Here is a 27,678-nt window from a genome sequence, read left to right as displayed (position 1 = left end):
GATATATATTTCCTGGACTTGGTAAACACCGTCCATTGCTTGGAGCAAGCAAAAATTTCCACAAACCAAAAACGTTAAAATCAATACACGTTTTTCATTGAACATAACAGAGCATACCATTGGCCTGAATGAAGAGAGCTTGGCAAGAGAACAGAGCTGGAAAGAGTTGTCAAGATGTAAAAATATAATGAAGGAGCTACAGGGCTTTTCCCCAACAAAATAACTGCTCTGAGTTTGTAAAAACCTTCAAGTATAACAAACAGCTTGGAATGAAAATCCTGCGTGAAAGCAGGAGGACAGCCACGACCTCTTTGTGCTGTCCTAGGGAAATTCAGCAGAACATTGCTGTATTCAGCAATGTGCAAAAGTAAAACTTCACTCACAGCAACTCTCAGCTTCCCTAATTGCCAGGTGAATGCGGATTTGGGAGTTTAGCCTGGTGCCTGTGGCTGCTTAGTCTACTGGAATACAGTAGTTGCATGTCCCCCCTGTTTCTAATAAAAAAAAAAAAAAAAAAAAAAAAGCCAGAGTGATGGTACTTGTTTAAATATTTGCGCTCCATACTAATGAGCCATCTTTTCTGTGTGGAGCTGGATTTGCCTGCTGAGTTCAGTGGTTTGAAGTTATTGGCAATAGCTGAGTAACTGTCACTGGTTGAGGTGATACCAAAGAGGGAGGTGAGGATTTGGAAACACTGCTGTCTCTGCTTTGTTTTTCTTCCTGCTCTGGTTTGAGCTGTGTAACAAAAACAAGCTTGACAAACGTTTTGAGGCTGTAGACTTTCTAAGAGTCCTAGATAAGCAGGTTTGAATCCTAACAGAGTGCATCTGATATTAAGAAACGCCCTGTCCAAGTGCTCTGCAGTTTTATACACACTATTTGAAAGGACTGGCATCCGCAGGAGGATTTGTCCATGCTGTGCATCTGTTTGTTCCCAGCATTTGCATCTGATGACTGTCTCTTACCCTGGTGCAAGTGATGCAGTGTTATGTGCTTAGTATACTTCTTTTCTTTTCTTTTTTAGTATACTGGTGAAATTGTTTGGCTGCTAAACTGTTTGTGCCACACAATGGGAAGCATGTCCCCTACTTGAGCAAAGTGCTGCTGTTTCTCATGTGCCTATTGATGGCAACCTGTCCAGTTGTACAATAGGTAGAGACCAAAGCCCTGTCAGCTTGGCCGCATGCCACAGCAGGTGTGTGTCTGGTGGCAAGGGGCAGCTTGCTTTCCAGTCCTGTGGTGGTGGAGAGGGCTTTAACACAGAGTATTCCCCTGTGCCAGTGGCACACAGGGGCACAGCCTCTTCAGCTCTGGTTTATGTGATAGAGGTTGGCTTTCACAGACAAAGGCCGGAATGACAAAGAGATGGAGGTGTTCAGGTCTCCAGCAGTGTTTGTTCAGCAGTCCCCTCAGCTGGCTGTTGGCAGCTTTTGTCTGGACTTGAATACATTTGCAAAAATGATACTGACGTTTTTCTTCCTTCTGTCCTTCCTTCCATCTCCCTGCAAAGCAAAAATATCCCAACAGAGCACTCACACGGGTGACACGGGGAGGCTGAAGAGCAGCACCAGTGTCCTAAAGCCAGGCATTTTTGTCTGTGCTTCCCATCCCTTCTGCCTTTTTCTAGCTCACAGGACATGAAGTGAGTTAGATCCTACCTGGAGTGAAGTGGCTGTATTTGTCTGACCTGCTTTTTTAAAGTCCATGCAAAAAGCCCAAATTCCTACAGTTACTTGTTTACCTACTGGTTGTTGTTCCAAGGGCTCTGCCCCACAGCTGCAGGGAGCAGAGAACTGAGCAGACTGGGACTCTGCAAAAATGCACCAGCCCCACTTCAGCGGCGTGAACACAGCGCATTTGCTTGGGTTGCTCCGCGGGCTTTCTAGCTGCCTTACGCTTGCATGTGCCACTGAGCTTTGCTTTGAGCTCTCAGTTCAAAAGGCCCCAAAACTCTTGTTGTAGCTGCCCAATGTCACCTACTTTCATTTGAAATCATGCAAAACATCAAGGTTCACTCATTTCAGTCAAAATCAAATCTAGGCTTGCTCAGAAAGGGCTTGACCTGACATTCATTGAAGCCATGAAATTCAGTCACTGTTTCAGCAGCAAGCTGAGGCTACCTTGAGAACGCTGGGAGTGTTGGTAGCCCTGGGAGTTTGCGATAGATATTCATTTTTTTCCACTGAAGCTCTGTGGAAAGGCAGGTCTGACTCGTTGTACCCTGACAAAAGACATGTCCCTGTTCGCCTGAGCAGCCCCGAGTCAGAGCTGACACACTGCTGCCACAGCTCAGAGCATCGTATAAAATATGAAGAGGTTTCTTGAGTAACTGCAGGGGAGCTGAGTTGGGCCAAAATAACACTTGGGGTGGTTTTAGTATTTTCTTATCTGCCTGCATAGGCTCAGGAAGGTGGCTCTTTAGACCCAGAAGTGGGAAGTTCAATGAAATTTGGCAAAGCTCATCCTAGAGATGTTGCAAAACTGAAGTTTGTGCATTTTATGGGATGTTTGAATCCTATTTCCAGCAAATTACGTATTCATGAACGGCACTCTTTCCTAGCTAGAACATGCATTTGACAGTTCTGTATCACCCATACCTGGAAGCTACCAGATTAACCTTAACTCTAGCATTTTTATCCACATATATTGAAATTGAAACTCCTTTATGATAGGAAGTCTACATTGCTTTCCTTCCTTTGGAGGCTGATTGCCATCTGGTAATGCTAACTAGAAGATACATTTTGCTTTTTCTTTTCAGGTATGATCAGTTCACAGCAGGATCAGCACCATAACTGCAGTCTTTGGGCTCTCTGTAAATGGGTGTTACACCTGCATTTGAAAAAAACAGCAACTAGCTTTTGTTGGTTTGGGGTTTTTTATTGCTGTTACAAGTAACTTCAGACCACCAGCTTCTTTGTACACAACACTGTGTACAGTTACATGTTTGATGGCAAGTGAGAGTGCTGGCACAGGAGGGATGCAGAGCGCTAACTCTCCGGCATCCCTACAGGTGTCCAGAGAGGAGCAGAAAAAGCAGTAGAACTGGAAAGCCTTTGAGATGGGTTACTTCAGAGGGATGGAGTGCTGGCATTAGATTTGGGAGTCTTTGACATGGTACAAATCAGTTTCCAAACAAGACAGGGAACAAAGCGTAGGAAAAACTTTTATGTGACAACCCACAGCAGCTTGGAAAACAGAGTTCAGTGGCAGTCTGGAAGGATGTGCTTGGTAAAACTGTTCAGGTTTGGTTTGTTCTGATGCCTGGAATGATGGAATAGAGAGAGTATGCTTGTTAAATTGGTAGGGTGCTCTGAGCTGGGAGGAACTGCAGATACTTTAGAGAACCAGATATGGAGTCTTGAAAGGTTGGTAAAATAGTTCATAAAAAGGGGTACGAGTTCAATAAAAGCAGTACAAAAATACTGCATTTAAGCAAATCAGCTGCATGATACAGGATGCAGCATAGCTGGGTAGGCAGTAGTTCTGGAAAAGGCTTATTGAGAGTGAGTCAAAAATGTTATGTTATTAGAAGGAAAGATGCCATTCAGGGATGTATAAGCAGCAGTATCATCTGCAGGACATGTGAAAAAAATCTTTGTATCTGCACAGCACTGATAAGGGGTTAGCCTTGAGCACGGTGCCCTGTGCGTGCACATGTCAGCAGGGCTGCAGGCTGACCAGGGGAGCACCCCATGAAGGGCTTGGAGACCATGCACACGAAGCTGAAAGAATGGTTTGTGTAGTTTGGAGCAGAGAGGTTTGAGGAAAGGGAATAGGTGTGACTGCAGCCTTAAAGTATGGGCCCTTCCTCAAAGAGGAAGGGAGTTATCCCTGTTCTGGCCCTCTGGGGTAAGACAAGTTTTAGGCTTTGGTTGCAGGGGGAGCAAAACTGCAGCTGAGAATCAGGAAGAGCCTTACAGCTGTGGGGAGGGTGATGTGTTGGAGTCCTTTATCTGGGAAATACACAAATAATAGGTACAAAGAAAATAGGTGAAGTTGATCTGTGCAAGCCTAGGGGTGATGTGTCACTTTTCTACATCCTTTTAGACCTGCTTTTTAGGATCCTTGTGTTCTCATGGAAGGCTGTTAGCCCGCCTACATTTGAGGAGAGCTTTGTACGTAATTACACTTTAAAACCTCTCTGTAAAAGTGAGCTGCTCCAACACTGTGAGGAGAAAAGCATTGCTATTAAGCAGAAGTTATCTGATGTACTGTGCCAGGGTCAATGTTCAGGGGAGATTGCAAGGTTGTACTTCTCACTGACTCAGTTGGCAGCGTAACTTTTAACATTTCATTAGCCTGTAGAAAGGAATTGCAGATAAGGTATGTACAGAGCTAGGCTTTGAACTGCAGCGAGTGACAGCTTGGCTGCATGAACACCTGTCTGTGAGAGGTAACACTTGCTAATGATCAGGCTCCAGCCTCCTTTGTTTTCCAGTTGAAAACATGTTATTTCCATGCTATCTGATGTTGTTTGCTGAGCAGGTGGTGGTTGCTCCAGCAGTGAGATGGACGGCCATCTCCCTTCCTCCCTACTGCACAGCTCTCTACCTGTGAGGAAAGAGGAGCGTGATGCAGCATTGGAGACGGAGGGATGAGCCACACAATCTAGCCAGCATGCCAGTTGCTCAGCCCTGGAACAAATTGCTTAGGGATAAATGGCAGCAAGCATGAAGCGCTTGAGTTGGGGTGGTGCATGGACAGTGTTCCCAACACCCTGGTTATTTGCTTTCCCAATAGGGTAACTTTGAAGCTGCAAGACCCCGTAGGATGGATGAAGGATTGAGAGCTTGAGCATTACCAGCTACCAAGTCTGCCTCCCAGTATCTGTTTTTCTCAGAGAGCAGATGGCAGTAGAGGTAGACCTGGAGCAACTTGTGTTGCTCAGTGCATGTTTTTAGCTGTGCTGCATGGACACTGGGATGAAGCCCAGAGCCTCCCCGCTTTCTGCCTCCCACTGTTGCATGACAATTCATGCTTTGTGGGCAGTTCTGCAGCCTGATCTCTGCCTGCCCTCCAGATGCAGGGGCAGACACTGTGGTGGCTGAGGTTGTGTTGCATATGTGAAAGCCATGGAAGCCTCTGGCAGGAGCGAGGATCCCCGGCCAGGAGAAGGGCTCTGTGTGCATGTGCTGAGTGGGATGTAAAGCAGAGAGCGTTTTGTGCCTCAGTGCTGGAGCGACAGGCACTGAGTAAGCAGGGCCAGCGAGTCTCTGAATGTGCCTCCCCACTGAGTTCCTCTTGGGGGGGTGGAAATCTGCTGCTTCATGCAGGGAAAAGTTATGTAGACAAGCTGTGTTTTGGTGCCTGGTTTTGTGCAAAACATGGAAATCCTTTCCTGTCTGGTCTCTTTTCATTCTTTCTGCTGTCAGTCATTGCACATGTCATCAGTGTCTGTGTAAAAGACAGCACAGTCAGGGCATAAGCCTACTGCAGCCTCCAGTGTGTGAAAAGCAACATTAGCTTGAAGATTTTCACATGAGAACTGCTGGTGATTGATGGGACATACAGTGCAGTCATTAAAACCAGAAACATGTGTCTGCTGTGGAACCCCTTGCTGGTGTCCAGGATTAAAGAGACCATAACAAACTGCATTACTAGTGCAAATGTGAGAGAGCCTTGGGTTTGTGCTGGAAGTCTTGTTTCTGCAACACAATTCGCCTCACTCCAGCAGCCAGGAGAAGAGAATTTGGGCAACATGCTTCAGGCAGGTTCGTCCAGCCTGGTGCAGTACTCAGTGTGCTTTTATTTGCATCCCGCTGAGGTAGGATGCAGATGACAAGGTGCAGCCCAGCAGACTCCAAACAGCCAGGTGTAATGCAGGTTTTTCTGCTGGATTTAAGTCTGCTGCCGTCAGTGCTGCACTTGAAACAGCTGGCTTTGTTGCACTGCAAGCTGGTGTCATGTTAGCTAGTGTCAGATGCCAGCCATTTACAGTATGCACCATCACAGCATGACTTAAGTTGGCAACACAGAGTCAATCACATGCCAGCAGCCTACTGTAAGGGTGGGGGAGTGTGTGAGAAGAAAGGGGGAGAACATACTCTTATAAAATCTTTTAATGATTTATTTTTAATATCCATTTTTCTAGCCTTGGGAAGTGCAGTCCATATGCTTTTCCCTTCTGGCTGTATTTGGCAAAGAAGCTGATGAATATGGTCCTTCAGACTCCTTCCATTTTGCGAGGAGCCAGAAGATACAGCTATATTTAGCATGTTACTAAGGCCAGCAGCAGAGTCTGTTGCTGGGTGGTGATTCCCTGGCTACAGGCTCATGTGCCACCCGGGGCAGGGTGGGAACGCGCCTTCCCCGGAGTCAATGCTCGTGCTAAATTAACAGCAGTTACAACAGGATGGCTGTGCTGATCCCAGCAGGCTCAGCACACTGCTTGCTGACACAGGTCAGTCTGAGCTCCATGCCCCTTCCCGACACATGCAGCGACGCACTGGAGGTACTAGGATGGTGCTTTTTGGTGCATCGCTCAGCTTGGACAGTGTCTCAGCTGGTCTCTGTGAAGGGGACTGGCACTGTCCTGTGCCCTGTGCTGAGCTACAGCTAGTCACTGCAACAAAACTGCACCTTTTAGTATAAAGATGCTCATCTGAAACTTAGGGGCCTGACTTCTGTTGTCTTCTCTCATATTATATTCCTAGGCCACATAGGTATAAAATGGAGTTGTCCTTATTTGTCCCCAGCCCAGTATCCACACACCAGATTTGCTACCAGTTCCCTGTTGTTTTCCCTGCTGTGTTGCAGCTGGTACTGAGAAGTGAGTAATGGCAGTTCCTTTGTCCTTCTGGCAGCTTTCGTAGAGCGGAAATTAGTCTTGAAGAGTGTATGTTGCTGAGAAGTACTGAGAACTGTGGATGTTGTGATAGAAGTATAGAAGAAGGGATCATCCTTACCGGTGCTGGAGTTCAGAGGATGCTACAGGTGCCCATCACTTTAGAGCGAGACATCTTGAAGGTTGTTTCATAGCTGGATGTCTAAACCGGGAACATTTTGTGTCACTCTGTCACATCATCAGTTCCTAAAATTCATTGTCTGAGAGATGAAGAACCTACCGTGATGCTGGAGAGTGCAACCTGACTCAGCTGTGGCATCTAACAAGTCTTGGTGAAACGCAGTTGTTGGTGATGCTGAGGATCAAAAAGATGGCGAGGAGGAGCTAGACTGAAGGTGTGGTTTTGAATCTGAGTGCAGTGGCAATTAATTTAGTCTTCCTAGAGCTCTAGAAGGCCTGACAGCTGTGCCACACGTCACAGCCTTCACTCTGCAGCAGCATCAGCACAGCTCTCAGTTCCTTGCAAATACGCATCCTCATTGAAACCAGTAGCACTCTGTGTGGGCACTGGTTTCTGCTCACAGCTCTGTCTGCAGGATCAAGGCTTTATGCTGTATGGTGGGTTTTTTTGTTGGTAATAAAAACTTTTTGTTTGTAGAACCCCCTGTGGGAATTAAACAAACCCTGTTTTGAGAAAAAAAGTAGAACAAACAGCTTCACACCAAGCTGGGGTGACTGGTATCAATGACATGCAAAATTTCAGTTGGAATAGTGAAGTCTTTTTCAAGTTGAAGAAGGCCCTGTAAGTATTGTTTACAAAAAATAGTAGCTTTTTCATCATCTTTTTTCCTGCAGTGTAGAAACATCTACACAGATTTCTTCCAAATTTGGTAGAAATTAGTGTTTTTTCAGCCCAAACTGCTTGTACCAAGGAGGAATTTCTAAGGCAGATGTGTAAGCTCTTGGAGGCTGGAGCTTAGAATAGAGCAGCTGCCTGGCCATCAACAACCTGCTGCTCTGCGGGGTCTGCTCCTAGGCTGCAGCAACCTGAGCAGCCATGCAGAAGCTGTGGAGATAGGACATAGCAAATATGCTTTGAGCCTGAATTCTGGGCTGTTGTTTGATCCTAAGTGATGGAAAGTGGTGTGGAGGGACTGGTTCCATGCAGCTGGAAAGATGCCATGAGAAAGATGACCCAAACCTACCTAGTGCTGATGAGTGTCCTTCTCCTTCCAGATTAATGCAGGTATTTACCTTATAGTAGTGCTGGGTTGTCTGAGCACCAGCCGGCTGCATAGTGCCGTTTTACCTGCACTTTACACAGATAGAAGAAAGCGGTGATGAAGATTCATGTTCTTGGAGACCTTGAGCAATTAACTGGCTGCTGGGGATCTGGAATCGTTGGGTTGCTGAGAAGCCAAAACAATAGCATAAAAAAAGCCGCTTTCTTTTTGAGTTGGGTTGTTGGGAGCCACAGGGTTCTTCTAGGAGCAGGGCAGAGTGTTTCACTCAGCAAGAGCAGGATGCTGAAGTTTGGGAGTGTTTTTTCTTGTCCCATCAGGTTTAGCCCATCACTTCTTGCATTGAATTATTTGTCTCTAAGTAACAACAGGAAGCCAGGAGTTTCATTTAACTCTCTGATCTCTTTGGAGGAGATGAGGGAAGTCTATTTCTCTTGTCACTCCATCATCCAGCCCCTTTCACGCTGCAAATGGGCTCTGCAGCCCTTTCCCCAGTGAAGCTATTATCCCCACCAGGAAAGAGGGCTGAGGAGAGTGCACACAAAGCTTGCAGATCTTTGGCTGCTCTCCAGTGTCCTGCCCCTGTCTCAGCATGCCAAGGAGCCTGGCTGGGTGTTCAAAAGCTGACCCTGCAGTGGGTCACTGTGTTGACTTTGTGCAGTGGTACCCAGACTGTCGAGCAGTTCCACCCATACATTCGTGCAGGCAGAGACAGGTCTTAAAAATCCCCAGGGAAGCACCCTGGATGCAGGCTGGGGCCCATCTCAGGGGGTTTCCACCAGTCCCTGTGCCCTGGGTGCACTGGTGTGTAATGGGTGTACCCATGTGGACCTGGTTATGGGGTTATGGCTCTGCTGCCTGTGATCCTGCTGACAGGAGCAGGTTTGTGGAGTCACCTGATGTGCCCCTTTTTTGGAAACAAACTTATATTGATACTGAGAACTCGGTGTCCAGCCCTTGACGAGAGTGCCAGGGACAGGCTGGGTAATGGATGGTCCCACTCCTTTCCTGTCTGCAAGAACAATTATTAGTTATGTCATGCAGCAGCTCTGTGGTCCCCAGGCCTGGCCTTGTTTTATTAGGCTCTGAATAGCTACAGAAGAATTACTTCCTTGAAAAACCTCACCATGAGTTATTTCTAAAACTTATGCATAAAGTTGCATAAAATGTTTCTTGTATTCTGTATGCCTCTGTTTCTTGGTGAGGGAATACACAGAGAAAGGGGGGGGGGAACCCTATTTTTCAATAATTATTTTATCTTCATGACAAAATTTGTTACTGGTTTTCTGTGTTCAGTTGACTACTGGTATGTATCTTCCTATATGTATGTGCAAACACTACTGAAGCAAGGCACAATTTAGAGATTTTTTTAAAAAAAAAATTATGATCTTTGTTGATCTCAGGTGATCTGTAACTTTAGTAATCCTTTGCTTTTTAGGAGCCACTGGCTTCCCTCGTGCTTATGTTTAATTGAGGGGGGGGAGTAGTGATGCAACATACTGTGGATTTTAACTGAGGAAAGCACGAAGAGGAGATTGTTTCAATTCTTCCTCCTGTGACTACCAGTTCTCAGCATCTCAGTACATGCATGTTGAAGATCAGGGGTGTTGCTTTACAGAGCTGTCACCTTAATGTTTTACCCAGCACAGTTGGGGAAGTGGTGGAGATGATTTTGTTTCTCACTGTCTGGTTGTCAGGGCCAGTTGAGTGGACTGGTGTTGGGAGGGAGGGGAAAAACAACCCACACAAGTGGGGAATTTTTGTTGTTGTTTCTGGAGCTGTTGCCACTAACTTCTGAAAATACTTTGTGTTAGTGTGGTTGGTTTGTTTTGGTTTTTTACAGCAATCATTTTAACATCAGGAAGCCTAACTTTTGGGTTTAGCTTGATAGTATTCAGTTAGGGTTTACAGCAGGAGAAGTCATGTTGCTCTTCTCTTCACCTTAGTATTGCACTTCTATAGAAAAATCACAAAAGAAGCACAGCAGCTACCAAACTGCCTCTGCCTAGGTGATTGTGGTGTTACAGTAACCCAAACAAGCCTTAATTAAATTTTTCTGACTGCCCTGAGTGTTACATTCACTGAAATGCTGTTTCATTGTGGTTTTTAGGGCCGGTGTACCCGAGAGAACTGCAAATATCTCCACCCTCCCCCGCACTTAAAAACACAACTTGAAATAAATGGACGCAACAACCTGATCCAGCAGAAGACAGCCGCAGCCATGTTTGCTCAGCAAATGCAGTTCATGCTACCAGGCGCGCAGCTACAGCCAATTGTAAGTTACAGCATTGAATCGTGTTCACGCTGCTCTGTGTTTCTTTCCTGTTTGCTCACGGAGACCCTAGCCCTGTGCTTTTGCTCAGGTGGTTGTTCATGCTGCGCGGAGTTGGGCAGCATCTTCCAGAGGGATGTCTGATGTTACGTCTGCATCCTCTTGCAAGCTGTGGCTCCCCTTTCCTCTGATCATTGAGGAGCGAGCTGTGAGATTGAGGCATCAAGTGGAAGGGTCTTACCACCAGGTGGATATTTGACCAGATAATTCATGTACATCCCAAAAGTCCTCAATTCCAGTGGATCTTATTTTGGATAGCTGTTTTACACTGGGGTGAGGATGCTGGAGTTCTTCCATGTTGTGGCAAGAGGCTAATTGGCTCCCTTGGACTCGATGCATTTTACTGATGGGCTAAAATTGGGGAAGATGAATCCTATCCAGACTTTAATACATTTTTGTCTTGTCTGGGAGTGACCCATTTTGCTGCAGTTGTCCCAGCAGAGAGTTGAGCTGATGTCACAGTTCTGTCACTTGTTTTTCACAGTAATGCTGTTTTGTACTAACAGCAGGAAAGTTTTGCTTCTCTTCAGGTAGGGAAGGAAGCCTGTGGGAGATGGGTGTTTGCAGAGCATGTAGTTCAGAGAAGCCTTCACTGCCTGTCCCTGCTGTAGCCTATCAGTTAAAACAGGTTTTCAGGCTGGAGAACCCTGTTATGCCAGGAAGAGGATGGCTTGTGTCTGCTGGCTGGTGTATCTGGGATGGGGTGATATTTGTCAGCTGAGTTTGAGTCTGTCGCTATGTATATTTTAAGAAACGTCAGGGTCTCGAAGCAACTCTTTGGTGCTGACATAAATAAGCTGCACATTTTTAACCGAGCGCCTAATTAAGAATTCTCCATTTAAAGTCAGGGCTGAATGTCTTTCCTGGGGTGATGTGCACTTGATGTGCAGTTGTTGGGTGAGGTTCCCTGTGTTGTGCCACACAGAAGGTCTGGCTGGATCCCTAGAACAGACTCTTCCAGCCTGAAGATGTGCAAGTCTGTGAAAAAACCTGCATTTGGCCTCTTGCTGTCCCACCTACAGTGCCTGGCTTCTCTGCCCAAATGAGGCTTCAGACTCAGCAGCTGTCACCCCAGCTTTGACAAGCTGGAGTGTCTCTGGTTTATCCTCACAAGAGACTGGTGGAGGTTTCTTCCTTGCTGGAGGTTTCTTCCTTGCTGGATGCTGCTGTGCTGCTTGGTGCAAGAGCTTGCAATGATTCTGTGTTTTGGGAGGGAAAGCTGGCCAGTGTCCCTCCATGATGGTGCTCTGCCACCCTGCTGAGACATTTCCTCAGTCTGGTGTGTTCCTCCTGTCTTGTGAAGGCTCTTCTATGTGCACCCTCACTCTGGTCATCCTGCATGTGTGTTAGCAGTTTTATCTTCACCCTGCCGTGTAAGCTAGGGAAGTGCTGTTTATTCTTCTTGTCTCAAAGGTGGAGAAGTGAGGCAGAAGAGAAAATGGGCCACAGGATTCTTTAGTTGCTCTGCACCTTAAACTCTAATCTGCTGTGATCTTTGCACCTCTTTTTGTGGAATTCACTTTTCTCGAAAGTACATGAGCATGAGAAGGAAATCCTGAATTCCCACAAAATGGTAGCACTGATTTCCTAGCCCTGTACCAAAAGCATACTTTTCCTGTTTGGGGTTTTCCTCTGTGGGGAATTCACAGTGGACGCTCTTTGGCTGGCTATTCAAAACATCTTTGGGATTTCCTCTTTGGAAAGTTCCCATCTTCCCATTTTGCAGTCTTGCAGGTCTAGATCACTCCTCCTGCAATTCCAGTCCTGCCTTTTAAATTGCCTCTGAGACTAAATCTGATGGTTTGTCTTATTAGTGCTTTCATTTCAGGGGTAACCTTATCTGATGAGAAAGGTCCCTGGTTTCTAAAGTGTGCCATGAGAGAGACATGGGCAAAGAAGAAAAATAAAAAACTTGTCTGCAATGACTGCTCCCTTCCTGCTTTCCCACACTTTTCTCAGAGTAAACGAGCTCTTGGTCTAATTCCTGCTGCCCGACTTGCTCCACACCAATTTCAGGACAAACAAGAGATTGCTCTTTCACCTGCCTTTGATTTCCTGAAGATGCTGCCAGTGGAAGTAGGCTTTGAGAATTTTTTTTTCTCTCTCAATGAGAAGGGTGGGGCCGCCTCCTGGCTACACATGAAGTTCTTCAAAGCAGAAAGTATTATATCAGATGCAGCAGCAGAACAAATCCCATGTGATCAGAAAGCTGATCAACGGGATGCCTGCTTAATTGGGATGCTTGCCAGAGACGAGATTTGGAACAGCGTGCTTAATAGCTCCAAACAATAGCTGAATGCTTAGACATTTTAAAGTGCATTTTCACCAGAAAAAAAAAAAAAAAAAAAAAAAAAAAAAAAAAGTCCAGCGCTTGACACAGCAGCTTTTCACCATGCTTCCAGAAATGGCATTGAATCTATCTAAACATTCACCACCAGATCTTCTTGCACCACCACTGACATCCAGCAAGAGTTAATCTTCTCGTTGAACCAAGAGCCAGGACCCTGATGATGGCTGTTTAATTAAGGTGCTGCTTGGAGAAGAACCATGTCCCAGGTGGGCTGCCTGCTGCACGCTGCTCACAGAAGGCCTACTAGGTGTGAATTAATGGTTGCTAGTGTGAGCTTATTTTTCTGATGTCTCTGGTTGATCTCTGATGTTGCTGCTAACCGTTTGTGCAAAGCTGAGAATCACGTGAATGTTTGGTGCCCATGATGCAGTTTTAAACAGACTGCTTTGTACAGCACTTTCAAACTAGTCAGGCAAGGACATGGAGCAGACTATTTGCTCAGCATGGTGTATTTGTCTGGGAGAGACCTTGGAGAGACCATGTAGGTGCCAAGTAGGAAGACTTTATTAAAGTTTTGACTTAAAAGTCCAGATTCACCTTGACTACTGGCTTTGGTTGAGCTGTGCTGGAAGCTCTCTGGGCTGGTTTTGTGCCTCTCTGTTGGATGGTGTAAAAGCCAGGTTGAAGGTGGATAGAACTGGGCTCTGGCATCAATACGGAAAGTCATTTTAGTCAAAGCTGTGTCTGGTTTCTCAGATACAGTCACTTTGAGCCATGTGTGTGCCAAAGAAAGACCACCCAAAAAGTGCTGCACCCTGGGCTTGATCCCCACCCTTTTCATTCAGCTTTGTGTCTTTGCAGCAGTGTGAAACAGGCTTTTGGAGCTGGCCACGGGGGTGCTTCAGCACGAGCTCCAAATTGATGTGGTGGAGTAGGGCAGTGGCTTGCATGGGGCTGCCCTGTTAGCTGTGTCTGTTTGGCAGTTGGATAGAGCACAGCAGTGTTGACACACCTGCCTACACTGCTGCCCTGCAGCTGCCTCTGCTGCTGCCCTGGGAAGTTATTTCCCCTCTCTGAGCTTTCTTTGTTTTCAAGCTCTTCATCTTTTCTTCCTGTCAAGGTCTTTGTAGCCAGGACTATCTTGACAGCTCTGAGTCACCCATGACCCTGAAGACAACCCAAACTTTAACCCAGCCCTGCGTTCCCTCCTGGGGCAGTGGGACCCTGCTGCCACCCCTTGGTGCTGATGGAGAAGTTAAAGCATAGGGTGAGCAACTTGCTTGGCCAGTGATGCTTGGAACAAGTGCTGGAGCAGATTTCAACAGGTGTCTTAGGCATGCATTTGTGCCATGCAGAAAAAACCTGATCTTTATCACAGCCTCTAGTCAAAGGCACCCTAGGAATGAATAAACACACGTACCCTGGCCCACCCAGGAGCTGATGTCTGCCAAGAGACAGTGCTATGGGGTGTTAACACCTGACCTTTACACTACAGCAGCCCACAAATGAGACATCCTTGAGCTGGGAGCGTGCCTTTGTGGTCTGATGGGGGAAACAAGCATCTGTGGTGGTAGGTAGCTGGATGCTTTGGCCAGTTGGATTCGCTCCAGCATGCTCAACCATCATGTTGGAGGGATGATTTTTACAGCCAGCCCCATGCAATTGCACTGGAGGGGAACACAGGTTTTTGCTTTTTCCAAACAGCATCAATTATGTTTTCGGTATAAGGGTCTTGAGCCTTGTCAGTACACGATCTTTATCTTCTATGTTTCTGTCACCATACTAATAAAAGCTGCCTGTTTTTTGTGTGCCTTCCATGTGTAGCTGCTTAGCAATGACCTATCTCCCCTCCTTCAGCCGATCAACACCTCTGTATTTATACTGGGTCTCTCATTTTCAGGCTTTCCCTTTTTAGGGTCTGAGGTAACTCAGAATCAACACTTCCCAGCTGAGACAGCGCTTGTGTTCGACAAAACACCAGCCGCTCCTCTGCCTTCCTCTTCACACCCACTCTGTGTTTCTTCTCTAGCTTTAGCACAATTTCTGCTAGGCAAATTGAATGCAACTTCTACTTCGTTAACAAAATCAGCTGTTCCAGGTTCTGTCACCACTGGTGGTGACAAGTGCCCCTCCCTCGGATGGTCCCTTCTCTCTGCTCACACTTCAACCCAGCAGTTCCCATGCTCGGGGTCTGTGAGAGGCTCAGAGCTGTTGAAGTCCTTGGCAGCTTTCCCCCTGAGATGTGTTCTCACAACAGCCATTTCAGCTGCCTTTTTTTTTTTATTCTTACAAGCATTTTAATACTCAGTAAACCAGTCTTGTGAGCTGCTACCAGTCCGAACCCTTTTGCTGTTTCACTGTAGCCTGTTTCCCTCTGCTCAGGAGTTACTTGGTAGTGTCTGCATATGCTATGGTTAATAAAAGTTACTTTGCAGGGAAACCTGCCCCTGTATTTCCTGAATTTGCAAGAGTTCTAAGGGGGACAGCAGGGGTAAGTGGTGATACCTTCAATCCCTTTGTTTTGCCCTGGAACACACCAGCAGCTAAATTGAGACTTTTATTTTTTTTCAGTGTACAGTCATAATATTGATCTGTCGGGTCTCCTGGCTGGGTGCAATCACAAGAGGTGGATGGAAGGCATGTTGAGGAGAGCAGTGCTGTTTGGAGTAAAAATTACAGTTGGGTTCTGGCTGCAAGGAAGAAACTCACTTGAATTCCCTCAGGACAGGCCTGGCACGGGGGACCTGCACAGACGTAAAAGGAGGAGTGATTTGGCTGGCAGCATCTTTATTACTGGTGCTGATGCATGAGCCAGTCTGGATTTCCCAATCCAAGACAGGCAGTCAGGGCTGGCAATGAGCACAGCCCATCTTTTCCCCTCATCAGCCACAATAAATACAGAGCTCCCTGATGCCAGCTTACAAAGGAGCAGTTTTCAGTGCGCTTAGCGCACTTCAGACTTAAAACCCCAGCTCTTCTAGATCTAATGTGTTGAGTGAGGTCTGCTCATTCTCTGGCTGTGCATCCGCCGAAAACGCCTGCACGGCTGCCGAGTGTCAGTCCCCTGCCCGTGGGCAGGGTGTGGAGCAGAGCTGTCGCTTTCCATCAGCGGCACCAGGTGCACGGTTCAGGCGGGCAGAAGAAGCGGTTGTGAAACCTTGGGAACGCAGCAACAGATGTCAGGGCATAGAAATGGGTGAACAACCAGCGACAGTGATAAAAACCCATCCTGCTCCTTCATGTACCCCTCTGCTGGTCTCCAGGATCGTGAGTAGATTGTACTCACCAGTTGTTCCTCATGGACCTCTTTCCTCCACTTGCTTCAGATTGAGTTTGGATCCATTAGTCCTTGCCAGTTGGTCCCAGTGAGGAGAGGGGCTGCTTTTGAGGAATGGTCTTGGAGATGGGGACTGTGTTTCAGGGAGCAGGACCTGCCTCCCAGTTCATAGTGGTTTTGATGGAGAGGCTGGTATATCATCTCTTAGCGAACGTTTCACATCCATTTCCACCGGTTTCTGTTGAATTCACTCAGTGTGAGGCATTGCAAGTCCTCAGCCTTCCTCCCTGTCTGCACAAATGCCATGACGTCCTCTGCATGAGCATTGAGGGGAGGAACATTTCCCCTCCATCTCAGAAACCAGCTAGGTCCTTGGGCTGGCTCCTTGTGTGTTTGAGGCCAGGCAGGGAAAGCCTGCCTTAAAGGATCTTCTGAAATTTTGGAGCAATGTCTGTGCCACACCTGTGCTGTCAGGATACCCAGGACTCTTGCTGTATTAGGTGCTGGAAAAACATGGGGTAGATTTGTGCAAGGTGTGCTGCAAGGTTTGGGCTACTATGGGTACATAAAACAAGTGCTGACAACATGTCAGACCCCAGCATAATGCTGTTCAGGCTGGTCAGGCTGGAGAAGTTCCTTGAAATAGCATTTACAGTGCGAATGGTGACAGAAGTTCAGCAGATGCCACTGTAATTACTGGTGCTGGCACAAAAGAAAACAATCTAATGGATGCTGCCTTCTTACTAAAGTGTTCAGGGAGTGACAGCATTTGAAGATCCTCAAAGAGCTTTTCTAGCAGCAAAAGGTGTAAAATGTCTGGGAGACACAGAGAACTGAACAAGAGAAGAAAATTATTTACTAAAGGGCCGTGGACTGGAGAATCTCTGGGTTTAATGATTAAGGTTTCCCATCAGCTGAAGCGGGGCTTGACTCAGGCTCAAAAGAAGGAAAATCGGAAGTCCCTCCCAGAGAGAAGGCTGTTTGGTTCTGCTACACTTCAAGCACCCAGAGCTGCTGATTCAGAAAGCTGTGTCTCCTCATTGAGGAGGAGAAAGCAGGACGTATGCTGGCTGTGACCTCCCTTTCCTGTCAGTTCAGGAGCTGCTTGCTGTCACTCTGACCTTAGGAAGGAGGCATCATTAAGCTAAAGATAAGTTAGGACAGCTTGGCTGGTGTTATTCTGGGCTAGCTTCTTCCAGACTGCAACAAGCAAAGTGTTTCTGAGTGTATGAAAGTACTGGGATGAAGATGCTATTGAGAAACACTGTCCACATGTGGTTTCTTTTAGAAGCCCACAGGACTTGATGTACCAAAATAAAAGCAAGGAGGGAATGATGTGCCTGGCCAGAAAAATGCCCCAGGCCATTTGGTAAGCACACATATGTTTATTGCCAGGTATTGGTTTTAGCTACTGAGGACGGCATCACATACACCTGTGAGTTCACAGTGAAGCAGGTGACAGAAGGGAGGTTGCAAGTCTCAGGCTGCTTACCATGGGGGCTGCACAAGCCTCTGCTAGCAGAGCAGGAGTGCTGTCTTGCAGGCTCTGGTCTTTGGGGTGGGCAGGGGGGATTTTTCATCAACTGGAATTGGTTGCATTTGCAAACACACCTTGGATCTGGTGCTTTAAAAATCTCACAAACTCCCTGGCTATAGGGACTATTCACAGACTTTCAACTGAGCACCTGCTTATGAGCTTTGTGTGATCTCACCTGCCTGGCAGAACAGCTGCTTCTTTCCCAGACCATTGCTGCTGAAGCAGTTCAGGCTGGACAAGTGGCCCTGGCCACCGGTGCTGAAGCTCAGCTGCACCTGGAGGGCCTGCCTAACACAGATTAGGGATCTGAAGCAGTCAAGATCTTTATGGCCCATTGTTCTGTCTCCTCATGGGACCATTGCTCCTTGCAGCCCAGGTGGGGTCCTGGACCTTGTACTGGTCCACCTGAGCCATCTCATCTGGTGCATTCTGTCCATGGCTCTTCCAAGCCTGTGACCCACCTGCTCTTGCCAAAGCCATGAGGTCTGGCATGTTGTGACACAAGTGAGTTTGGTGTCCTCTTGCTGCCATTCACGTGGAGTGTAGGCCTGGGATACTCCTGCAAAATTGCTTTTGCTCAGAGGCTATAGACAGTCTCAAACAAACCCCAGATATGCAGAATGCTAGACTTCCAAGCATACTGTAGAACAGATGCCTCGCCTGACTCTTAAGTGATCCCTTTTGTCTACCTGAGCCACGCTAGCCATGATAACATGGAGCTCAGCACAGGCTGATAGTGAATTCAACCATGTGGCTAATGGGGTTACCTGCTTCTGGGTCCTGAAGCGGCCATTTACCTTGGGGTCTCTGTACAGCATTGCAGTGTAGACATTTAGAAACCGAGACGTTTATTTGGGAATGAGAAGTCTGTTTAATTTGGGCCTGCCCTAATTGCTGGCATGAAATCCTTAATTGTGTCATTAAACTATAAAGATCATCAATATGCTTTGATCTGACAAATAAAGATGTCTTGTGTTCAGGATGAGTCACAAATCTGTGAGTCAGGAGAAGCGAATAGATCGCAAGTAAATGACGATAAATGAATAGATTGGAGAGCACAGCATTTTGATGTTGCTAATCAAATTGTCTAAAAGGATTGAAATGATGCAGGGCTTTGATGGGTAATCCAAGACAGAGCTTTTTAACTAATATTTTGGTTTTCCTTTTTCTATACACAGACAACGTTTCCTGTGACTCCATCACTTGCAACAAGCCCCACGATGGCTTTTAGTCCCTACCTGAGTCATGTTTCTCCTGGGATGGGCTTGGTTCCTGCAGAGCTTTTACCAAATACTCCTGTCCTGGTTTCCGGAAATCCTACTGTTACAGTACCAGGAGGCTCTGCTGGGCAGAAACTGATGCGTACGGATAAACTGGAGGTATTTGGACGTCTGATATGATACTGCTGATGGGAATGAACAGAATGAACAGCTGTTGCTCTCTGCTAGAATGACCTGGTGCAACAAAGTGCAGAGTTTAACTTGCAGCTTACCTATCACAGGGCTGCTGCTCTCTGCTTGAGCAGACTCTCATGTGGGGCCTGATCCTAAATTCTTGGAAGTCACTGGAAATTTGGGAGCATTTTTCTGTTTTCAGTGGGTGTTAGAGCAGGGCTGAGGTGGTTGTTTTCCGTGTGTGATCTGCCACACTTAAAAAAATGCAAGCCAGATGGTCTGCCCTTTCACTAGTTGAGTCGGAGACGTTTTGGAAGTAACAGACACACTTTCCTTGTCTAGAGATGGGCTTATTGAGCTTTTACAGAAAGCTTTATGCATTACTCTGTTGGGAGTGGTGAGTATGGGGCATTGGAAAGACATCTCCTCCCCCCCAGTTGGCTGGGCATTCTGGGACTTAGTATTGGAGGAGCTGTAAATGTCTTTCAAACCCTAAGCAGAGGCTCTGCAGGAGATAAGGGCTGAGGATCTGAATTCAAAGGCTCCTGCAGGTGTAAATTATAACACAGGAAGGTGGTAGAGAAGGGTGTAATTTCAAAACACATTGTTTTGTGTTATGTACTTTATATTGCCTTGCTGACGTCTCACCTTTCCCCACGCTCAGTCTGATAGTGCACTGGTTCATGATCTACGCCACCAGCTATAGTCCTCAACAATCTCTCTCAGTTTCTCAGACAAGGAAACCTTGCAGATGCATTTCATGAAACCTTTTTCTCTGCCTTTGATGCTTCAATGATCATAACTTATGAGGATCTGGAAGATCTTCGTAAAGCTAGCAATTTCGGCAACGCCTTACAAACGCGTTGCAGTGTAATGTAATGTGCTGTCTTGTAACACCAGGGTGAGGCTATTTATGTGAAAGCAGCTCTTCATATTTAAGAAAAGGTACTTATTGCAAATAACAGCAGCATGCAACATTTTGAATTAAATGTCCTACTCAAGAGTGTGCTCTGTGACAAATATATAATCCAGGTGAGACACAAATGGCAAGAGTTAGTAACATCTCAGCTTTAGAGGCAGGGGAGGAATTCTGAGCTCCAAAAGTTTTGGTGAAACGACTGACTTGCTGTGGTCACTTTGCATTCTGAACAAATTCTGTACTTCACTTGCATTTGGTAATTAGCCTTGGTAACATTGTGGTTTTTTTCATACACTGAACCAGTTTCGAGTAGCACCACTTGCCCCTGCGACTGTTGGTATATGTGATACCCAAGAGGAGCATGGATTTAGAATACACGTATGGTTTAATGTGGTCAGCTGAACTGATAACTGTGTTGAAAATACTGAGTAACTTTATGTTCTGCTCAACAATGTGACTTTCTTTTAAGGTTTGTCGAGAGTTTCAGCGTGGAAATTGCACACGTGGTGAGAATGATTGCCGCTATGCTCACCCTATAGATATTGCAATGATAGACACAAATGAAAATACTGTTACAGTTTGCATGGATTACATCAAAGGTCGATGCTCTAGGGAGAAATGCAAGTACTTTCATCCCCCTGCACACCTGCAAGCCAAAATCAAGGCAGCTCAACACCAGGTGAACCAGACAGCTGCAGCTGCAATGGTAAGTAGAGCTCTTCTCAGGCTGTATTTCCATTGCTAAGAGATTTCATTTGTGTCATATGTTTCTTTTGTGGAAAAGTAGAGTGCTTTGTAAATGGCTGACTAGAGAGCTGAGAGCATGTGCGATAAGAATCCCATCTCTTCATCCTTTCTGTGTGCTCACATAGCATGAAGCCCTGAGTGGCACAGTGCATCTCACCAGTTAGGGATGTGGTGACAAACCCCATGATTTTCTGCTGTGACATCATGATGTGATATGAGCAAGTGACATGAGCAAGTACAGCAGCACTTGGAACCAACACCTTCCGTGGCTATGTCATAGGTGTCAGTTTAGCTTCCTCAGTACACAATGACAGCAAAGACTGCCCATCCCATAATACATCCTTTGTAGGGAGATCCTGGCCTGTTGAAGTCAGTAGCAAAATATCCACTGACTTAAAAGCAGACAAGGTAGCACTTGTTTGAGCTTAGCAAACTAGTGCCTGATACCTTTGCCAAGGCTTAGTGAAATGACAGGACTCAAAGTAAGGGTGACTTCCAGACATCTGATACTTCGGACTTGGTAGAGATGGTTCCCACCTGCATTTTAATTTGATTTGTGACTTATAATACCTACAGTTCTAAAAACAAGTCAAGGAAGACTTTCTGCATGAAATTCCTAGCTGGAGTAAATGTTTGCCATTCTGTTGAATTCCATTTAATGGCATCTATTTACTCCAGGGATGAGAGAGCTGGGATGTTCATCTTGGGAGGGCAGAAGAGGCCCAGAGGGATCTTACCTGTGTGTATAAATTCCTGATGGGGGAAGTAAAGAAGGTGGAGGCAGACTCTTTCCTGGGGTGCCCAGTGAAAGGACAAGAGACAATGGGTACAAATTTAGGAAATTCCATTTAAACGTAAGAAGAAACATCTTTATAGTGAAGGTGATCAAGCACTGCAACAGGTTGCTCTATCCTTGGAGATACTCAGAACCTGCCTGGACACAGTCCTGACCAAGCTGCTCTAGTTGACACAGCTTTGAGCAGGATGTTGGTCTCGATGATCTCCAGAGGTCCCTTCCAACCTCATCTCTTCTGTGATTTTATATTTTAAAAAAATAATAATAAAAAGGTTCTTGCCTCCTTCTTTATTTAGAAGTAAGACTACTAAAATTTTTCTAAATATCTTCTTTTTTAAAGACAGTAGAAGAGGTTGCTTTTTATTCATGGTGAATCATAAGGCAAAACCAGGACAATTCTAGAAATTAAACAGCTGCCCTCCTTGTAGCATCAATATTACCCCGAATGTAATTTGAAGAACAAATATATACTGCAGTATTTATTTCTCCTGCAGAATTGACTACATTTCTTACTCTTTTTATTATTGTTGAAACAACAGCACAGGTCTGTTGAAAAACAATCTTCTGAAATGAAACTCGTGTTTTTTACAATTGGATCTTTACTTTTTCACTAATTATCTAGGACACTGCTACTTAACCAAAGCCAATGCATGTTTTATTCATGCTGCTAGCTTCTCTTAAAAATGTAATTAACCTTATTTGTATGCTGTTAACTAGAACCTTTAAAATATTTATTGATTGCTTGTTGCATCACCCCAGCTACCAAAACAGCTTACATTATTCATTGACTTTTCAAGGTTTGATGCATTTACTGTACCTATTGAAGAATAAGACCTTAATAAAGGGAAGAATGGTGCCCAGTTTTCTTGGATCAAAAAACATATGCCAGACAAATGGGTGTACTTTCTAGAATAGATTTGGAATGACTGCAAAACTAAATTCAGAAGATATTTCTGAGGGACCCGATCCTGCAGTTACTTGACATGCACAAGTAGTAGCTAACTTGCTCCTGCTTGGCTGAAGTCAGTGCAGCACAGTCAGATGAACTGGGTCAGGCTCAGTCCCCAGTTGAGGATGGCACTTGAGCATGCGCTTGAACCTCCCTTCTTTGCCAGTGGTCCTTCCCTTGCCACGAGCGCTCCTGCTGACCCTGCATGGCCTGTAGCTGCAGAATTAGGGCTGAAGCCCAGTGGAAGTCCCCTTGCAGGTGCTAATCCCTGAGTGCTCCTGACCCGCTGTGCCGCCCGCAGTGAAGATGCTCTAAAGCACATGTTCGCGTCTTGACGTTTCTTTACTTTTAAAACTTACCGAGGCAAAATAGCTGACTAGCCGCTAGGCCAGGTAATTACTCAGCCACCCCACATTGTGCATGCCTCGTCTCTTTAATATATTGTATAATGCATTCACTTTTTTATTTTTATTTTTTCTCTTCGCCTCTCCAAAATGTTGCTCTCTCTTGACACACCTCTGCTTGCTGGTTTTGTTACTGTGCTTGACCCCCCCTCCCTGGCCCATTGCCATCATGTGCTCGCTGCCTGCTAATTAAGACTCAGCCAGCTGTCAGATCACTGAAGCGACCGCTCGAGGCAACCTTTGACCTGGTACTTGGACCTTTCACCTTCTCGCTTTGCACGTAACCATCTTAGTCTGCATGAAAGCCTTCTGCGCTTGGTCTGTTGTGTTAGTTTAGTGCCTGGGGAGACTGCCCATCCTGGCCAGAAATGTTGCAGTGTGCGTTCAGACATGCCAATCCTGTGCCCCACACACCATCCATTAACCATCAGAGCTTTGCCTCCGGAAGCCTGGATGTGTTTTGGAGGCAGTGAATAATCTTTGAGGGAGCCAGCTCTGGGTTTTGAAGTGTTTTTCCAAACAGCAGCAGCTTTGGATTCATGAAACGTAACATTTCGGTGAGAATTTAACTCGTTATGTCTGCAGTGTGCTGAGTATGCCAGAGGACTGGGTGGTGCAGGACAGATCCAGCAACTTTTCATGGTACACCCAACAGCGCAGCCTTGCCTGACACTATTATGCTGGTACTGCCCTGCAGAGGGGTGTTCTGTGCAATAGTCACAACTCAAATTTAGGAGAGTGAAATCTAAGCAGCACCCTGGGAGATCTGTGCTGGGAACTGAAGCAGGTGCAGTGCAGGACTTGGGTCGTGTGTTCAGTAAGCTGGGGAGGTGGCTGCTGATGCAGCTGGCTCTGCCTCTGATTCCTTCCTGATACCCCAGTGGGACAGTGTCAGCAAAGGGACCTCGCTCTGGGTGTGTTTTCCTTCAGTCTCAGGCACAGGATCTTCTCACCAGGCTTCTGTCTTCAAGCTGGCTTCATATAAGCTACTTTAGATAAATTTTCTGAGTCTCAGATATGTTTTACCTGTTTTCATGATACTCATAGTGAGCCAAAAGCCATCTTCCCAGTCTGCTGTCAGTCCTGGCTCTGCAGAAGACAGATGTCTTCTTCCCATTCACCCCAAATAATAAGGGATACAATATGTGCTAAAAAAAACCAACTCCTGTCACCCAGCTATAGGGGGGAAAAGGAAAAATGGACTCGGAGCCCTGAAACCTTCAAGCTGGTGTTGTTCCTCATTCCCAGAGCTAAGAAGCAGAGGCTGATCCAATTCTCTTCCCCTCTGAAGACTTGTTTTGGTTTTTTTTTAAGTAGTCAAAAGGCTTGTTTTAAGCAGCAGCAGTAGGAAGCCTTGCTAGGGACTAGCTTCCACCAGCAGTCGTGGAATTATGCTGTAAATGGCGTAACAGCCCCTCACTCGCCACTGCTCACGGCTGGCACAGGTGCAGCCCCCGAGCCAGCGCAGGCAGTGATCTGCATGGTGCCTCGCTGCCCTCTCCAAGAGCCACCTCTCCAAGGAGATGCTGTTGGGCAGAGAATGGCAAAGCCCTTTAACTCCCCTACCCTCCTAACCTCCTCCACTGAACAAAACCCCATCAGATAAGTTACTTTTAGTAGTCTTCCTGATCTGAAACATATGAAGGTTTGCAACTGTGTTGTTGGAATATGTCACCTCCTGTGAACCCTTTGGGAAGGCTGCACCAGAGAAGGATTCACAGTGGTGATAAGAGCATGTATAATCTTCAGAGGAAACTACTCAGATTGCTCTGCTGCCTGCCAGGGAATGGGCGCTGCCTCTGCCCTCTCTCAGATCATTTTGTATTTGTCATGCCTTGGACTGAAGCAGCAAGCCAGACGCAGACCCAGCCCCTCTTTGCTAAGTGCAAAGTGGTGAAAGTGCGATCTGCTCCCAGGAGATCTGATGGGAACTTTGAGGTGCAATTAAATAGCTTGTTGCAAAGATTTAATCCAGTTCTTGTCTTGCAAAAAATAACAAGAGAGGGTTGTTAACCAGCACGTGGGAAATTTTGACTTTGGCACACAGTGCTTCTTTATCTGTCAGTCATGCTGAAAGATTGCTCTCCACGCCATGCAGAGAAGTGGCACAAACCTCTTTGTTCAGATGCTTATGTTCCGGCAGGAATGTAGCTTTCCTAGCCCAAAAATGGGAGGCTGCCTGGCATTTTTGTAGTCGGAATTGTTCATTGGAATCAGTGTGAGCTATCACATGGATACTGACCTGAATTAACCCTTTCACCTGTCGAGATGGTCTGATCATGTTGCATACCCGTGTGTGCACACAGACAAAAAAGAAAGTTGGAAAAAGTTACTGTTAAAGGCTACTGCTACATCTGTGATGGTCGGAACTTGTCCAGAGAGAATTGCAGGCAGCCGGATGAGGAAAACTTGCCAAGTAAGTTCTTTGCTACAAGGGTTTAGTCTAGCTCCTGTCCTGCAGTGTGAAGGCACTTTCTACAGAATTTGGTATGGTCAAAACATGGTGAGGAGTCTCCTGTTGCATTTTATAGGTGCTGTAGGAACACTGGGGAATTCCTTCAGAACCAGGACAGGGTGCAAGACAGAAATGTTGTATCCCCACGAGTTACTGTAATTCCTGCAGGTCCTGAGACAAAAATCTGGCCGGTTTCAAATGAGACACAGTTGTTTGCTCTTGTATCCCTGCCAGATCCCTGTGCAGGAGCTGTATTGGCCCAACTTCATTATGTGCAGTTTTAGACATCTCTCCCAGGTATTTGTAGATAGACCTTTCAGTGAGTGTAGTCCTGGCTTGGGGCTCTTACCTCAAGACAAGGACTGAAGAAGTGGTGAAGCCAGATCCTTCTGTTCCCCTGGGCCCTCCTGCGCCTTAATATCTAAAATAATACTGGCTGGCAACAGGAGGAGCACATCTTCAGGGCATGCTCCTGTACAAATGCTCCCCCAGCTGCTGGGATGGGAGACGTGACCCAGAAGGCTGTGTCAAACCAGAAGCAGACCAAGAAGGGCTCCTGGCTCCTGTGCCCACGTAGCCCACATGGCAGAGCCAGCCTTCAGGCTGCACAGCAGATGCTGCAGTCTGCTTGTTTCTTTAGAAGGCTGTGGGGCTTCTCCACTCACGTGCTGTTCAGGCATTTCCCAGAGGGTGCTGTTCAAGGAGCAGTAGTGGGACTGCCATAGCTCCTTTCTCTTCTTTGCTCCCAAGGGGCTGTAACAGGGTAGGAGGAGTGGATGTTAAAGAGACAGTTGGGTAGTCCATTGTGCATTGACATCCCTGTGCCTGTGGGTGTTTGTATGCTCCCTGTGACTGCAATGCTGGGCTCAGGAATTGTCCTGTAGAGAGCCAGAACATCATGGTGAGGTCTCAAAGCCTTCAGCTGTTCTGCTTTTGGCACTGCTATTATGGGATAATGAGGGGTTTGGGGTCGTGGCAGTCTTTGGCCAAGAAGCAAGGAGTCAGAAGTCCCTTATGTGCCTGACACAGTTGCTTTGCTATAACTAGTAATTTTTTTCTGAGGCATATTTTGGAAGCGTCTGAAAAAGAATGTTTAGCAATCAGGTATAGTAAAGAGCATGAATTTAAGCAGCAGTTCTTCAGTCACTGTAGATCTGTAAAACACCTCTGATGTATGTGGAGCTACTCCAGTTTCTGCAAGCTGCAGATGTGTCCTGTGCCTGGAGGAACATTCATGTAGCCATCATTAAATAGAGGAACTGTAGATACAGTCAGGTTTAACATAGATAGCAATGAGGGCTTACCTAGGTATGGAAACCCTTAGGTCTTTACGTAAAAGACCTCATCCTAAAATACAGATCTTAAGCAAAAGATTTTGGTGTCTGTGTCTGAGAATGTTGTCCTGTGTTTGACTGCTCTTTTGGTACTAGCCAGAAGAAATCTGGAAAGATAAAATCCTAATGCTGGCACTGGATGCCTGCTAGCATTAGCAGAGGATGTGTGCATGTCTGAGGGCAGTTTTGCAAATGCAATTTCTTCTTCTAATTTTTTTTTTACTATTAAAAACCAGCCAAAAGCCACCATGTGAATAGAGATAGGATGGAGTAATGTTTTGCCTGGAAGTATCTTGCTTAACATTTCTCAGATGAGCAGTCTCCTATAGCAAATTTAATTTAAAGTGAAACCTGTTTCTAGATGGTGACAAACTGTTGCAAGCTTTCACTTATATTCTGTTGTGTGTTGATCTTAAAATCTCTTTGTGTCCTTTCTTCTAAGTACTGTGTGTTTGTAGCCTTAACCCTTCATTAGCTAAACCTCCTCCATTACCTACCCTTCACTGTTACCTATAAAAAAAAAAAATGGAGTGATAACCCTATTTTTCAGCCATTGGTTTGATACATGATATAGATTAACAGCTAGGCAGAAATGACCTGATTCTGCATGACTTCCACGTGCGTAAATCTCATTGACGTCAATGGGAGCGTTACGTGCAAAAGGACTGCAGGGCATAATTAAAAGGACCCTTTTCTATCACAATGTGGAGAAAAAAATGTGGTTTCTACTTGGGTACAATGAAAAGCTGTAAATCATTAGAAACATTCCTGTCTCCTAAGAACCTGACATACTACTTTGCTGTTGAGACATGCTTGGGTGAATGATGAGTAACTCACTGAGAAAAGTTCCTGAGTTGGGTTAATGCTTTTTACCAAGTCTGATCATGAAACGGGTTTGACAGGCTGGAAGAAGCTTGGTGGTGTGATAGAACAAAAAGAGGGGATTTGCCTGATAGCAAGGCCCACCCAAATCTTGTTCGAACACCATGTTAGTCAGTGGCTTTTTCCACTGTTAATAACGAGTGAGCAGTACTTAACTGTTGGAGGCCACCTTCTGGAAATTGGGAGCAAGTCCAAATCTGCTGGTGGTGAGCTGTGCCGCTGGTGCGAGCGGTGGAGAATCAGCCCTGGTTTTGACCATATTGCTCAGCCTCTCTACTAACAAGTGGAAATGCATTTTACTATGAATGTAACATTGTGCGTGTAATTGGCAACAGCT

At 46.0% G+C, this 27,678-nt stretch overlaps 1 protein-coding gene across 11 annotated transcripts in view; it reads left to right on the top strand.

Moving 5' to 3' along the window:
- Positions 1–27,678, top strand: part of MBNL3 (muscleblind like splicing regulator 3) — an 89,308-nt gene that overhangs the window by 49,456 nt on the left and 12,174 nt on the right. For 6 of the 11 annotated variants that reach the window (XR_003398426.1, XR_003398425.1, XM_026848671.1 and 3 more), the window contains exons 2-5: positions 10,136–10,300; positions 18,640–18,840; positions 20,244–20,480; positions 22,865–22,918. Coding sequence is in view for 7 of the 11 variants with exons in the window: in XM_026848671.1 (XP_026704472.1) it covers positions 10,136–10,300; positions 18,640–18,840; positions 20,244–20,480; positions 22,865–22,918 (657 nt within the window). In the remaining 4 variants the exon portion in view is untranslated. The remainder of the gene's footprint in view (positions 1–10,135; positions 10,301–18,639; positions 18,841–20,243; positions 20,481–22,864; positions 22,919–27,678) is intronic. The other 5 variants (XR_003398428.1, XR_003398427.1, XM_026848672.1 and 2 more) reach the window with 1 other exon arrangement.

Source organism: Athene cunicularia (genome assembly GCF_003259725.1).
Source record: "Athene cunicularia isolate RWA chromosome 4 unlocalized genomic scaffold, athCun1 chr4_part3, whole genome shotgun sequence".
Classification (NCBI taxonomy): domain Eukaryota; kingdom Metazoa; phylum Chordata; class Aves; order Strigiformes; family Strigidae; genus Athene; species Athene cunicularia.
Note: the sequence above shows the minus strand (reverse complement) of the source record. Positions and strands in the feature narration are given on the sequence as shown.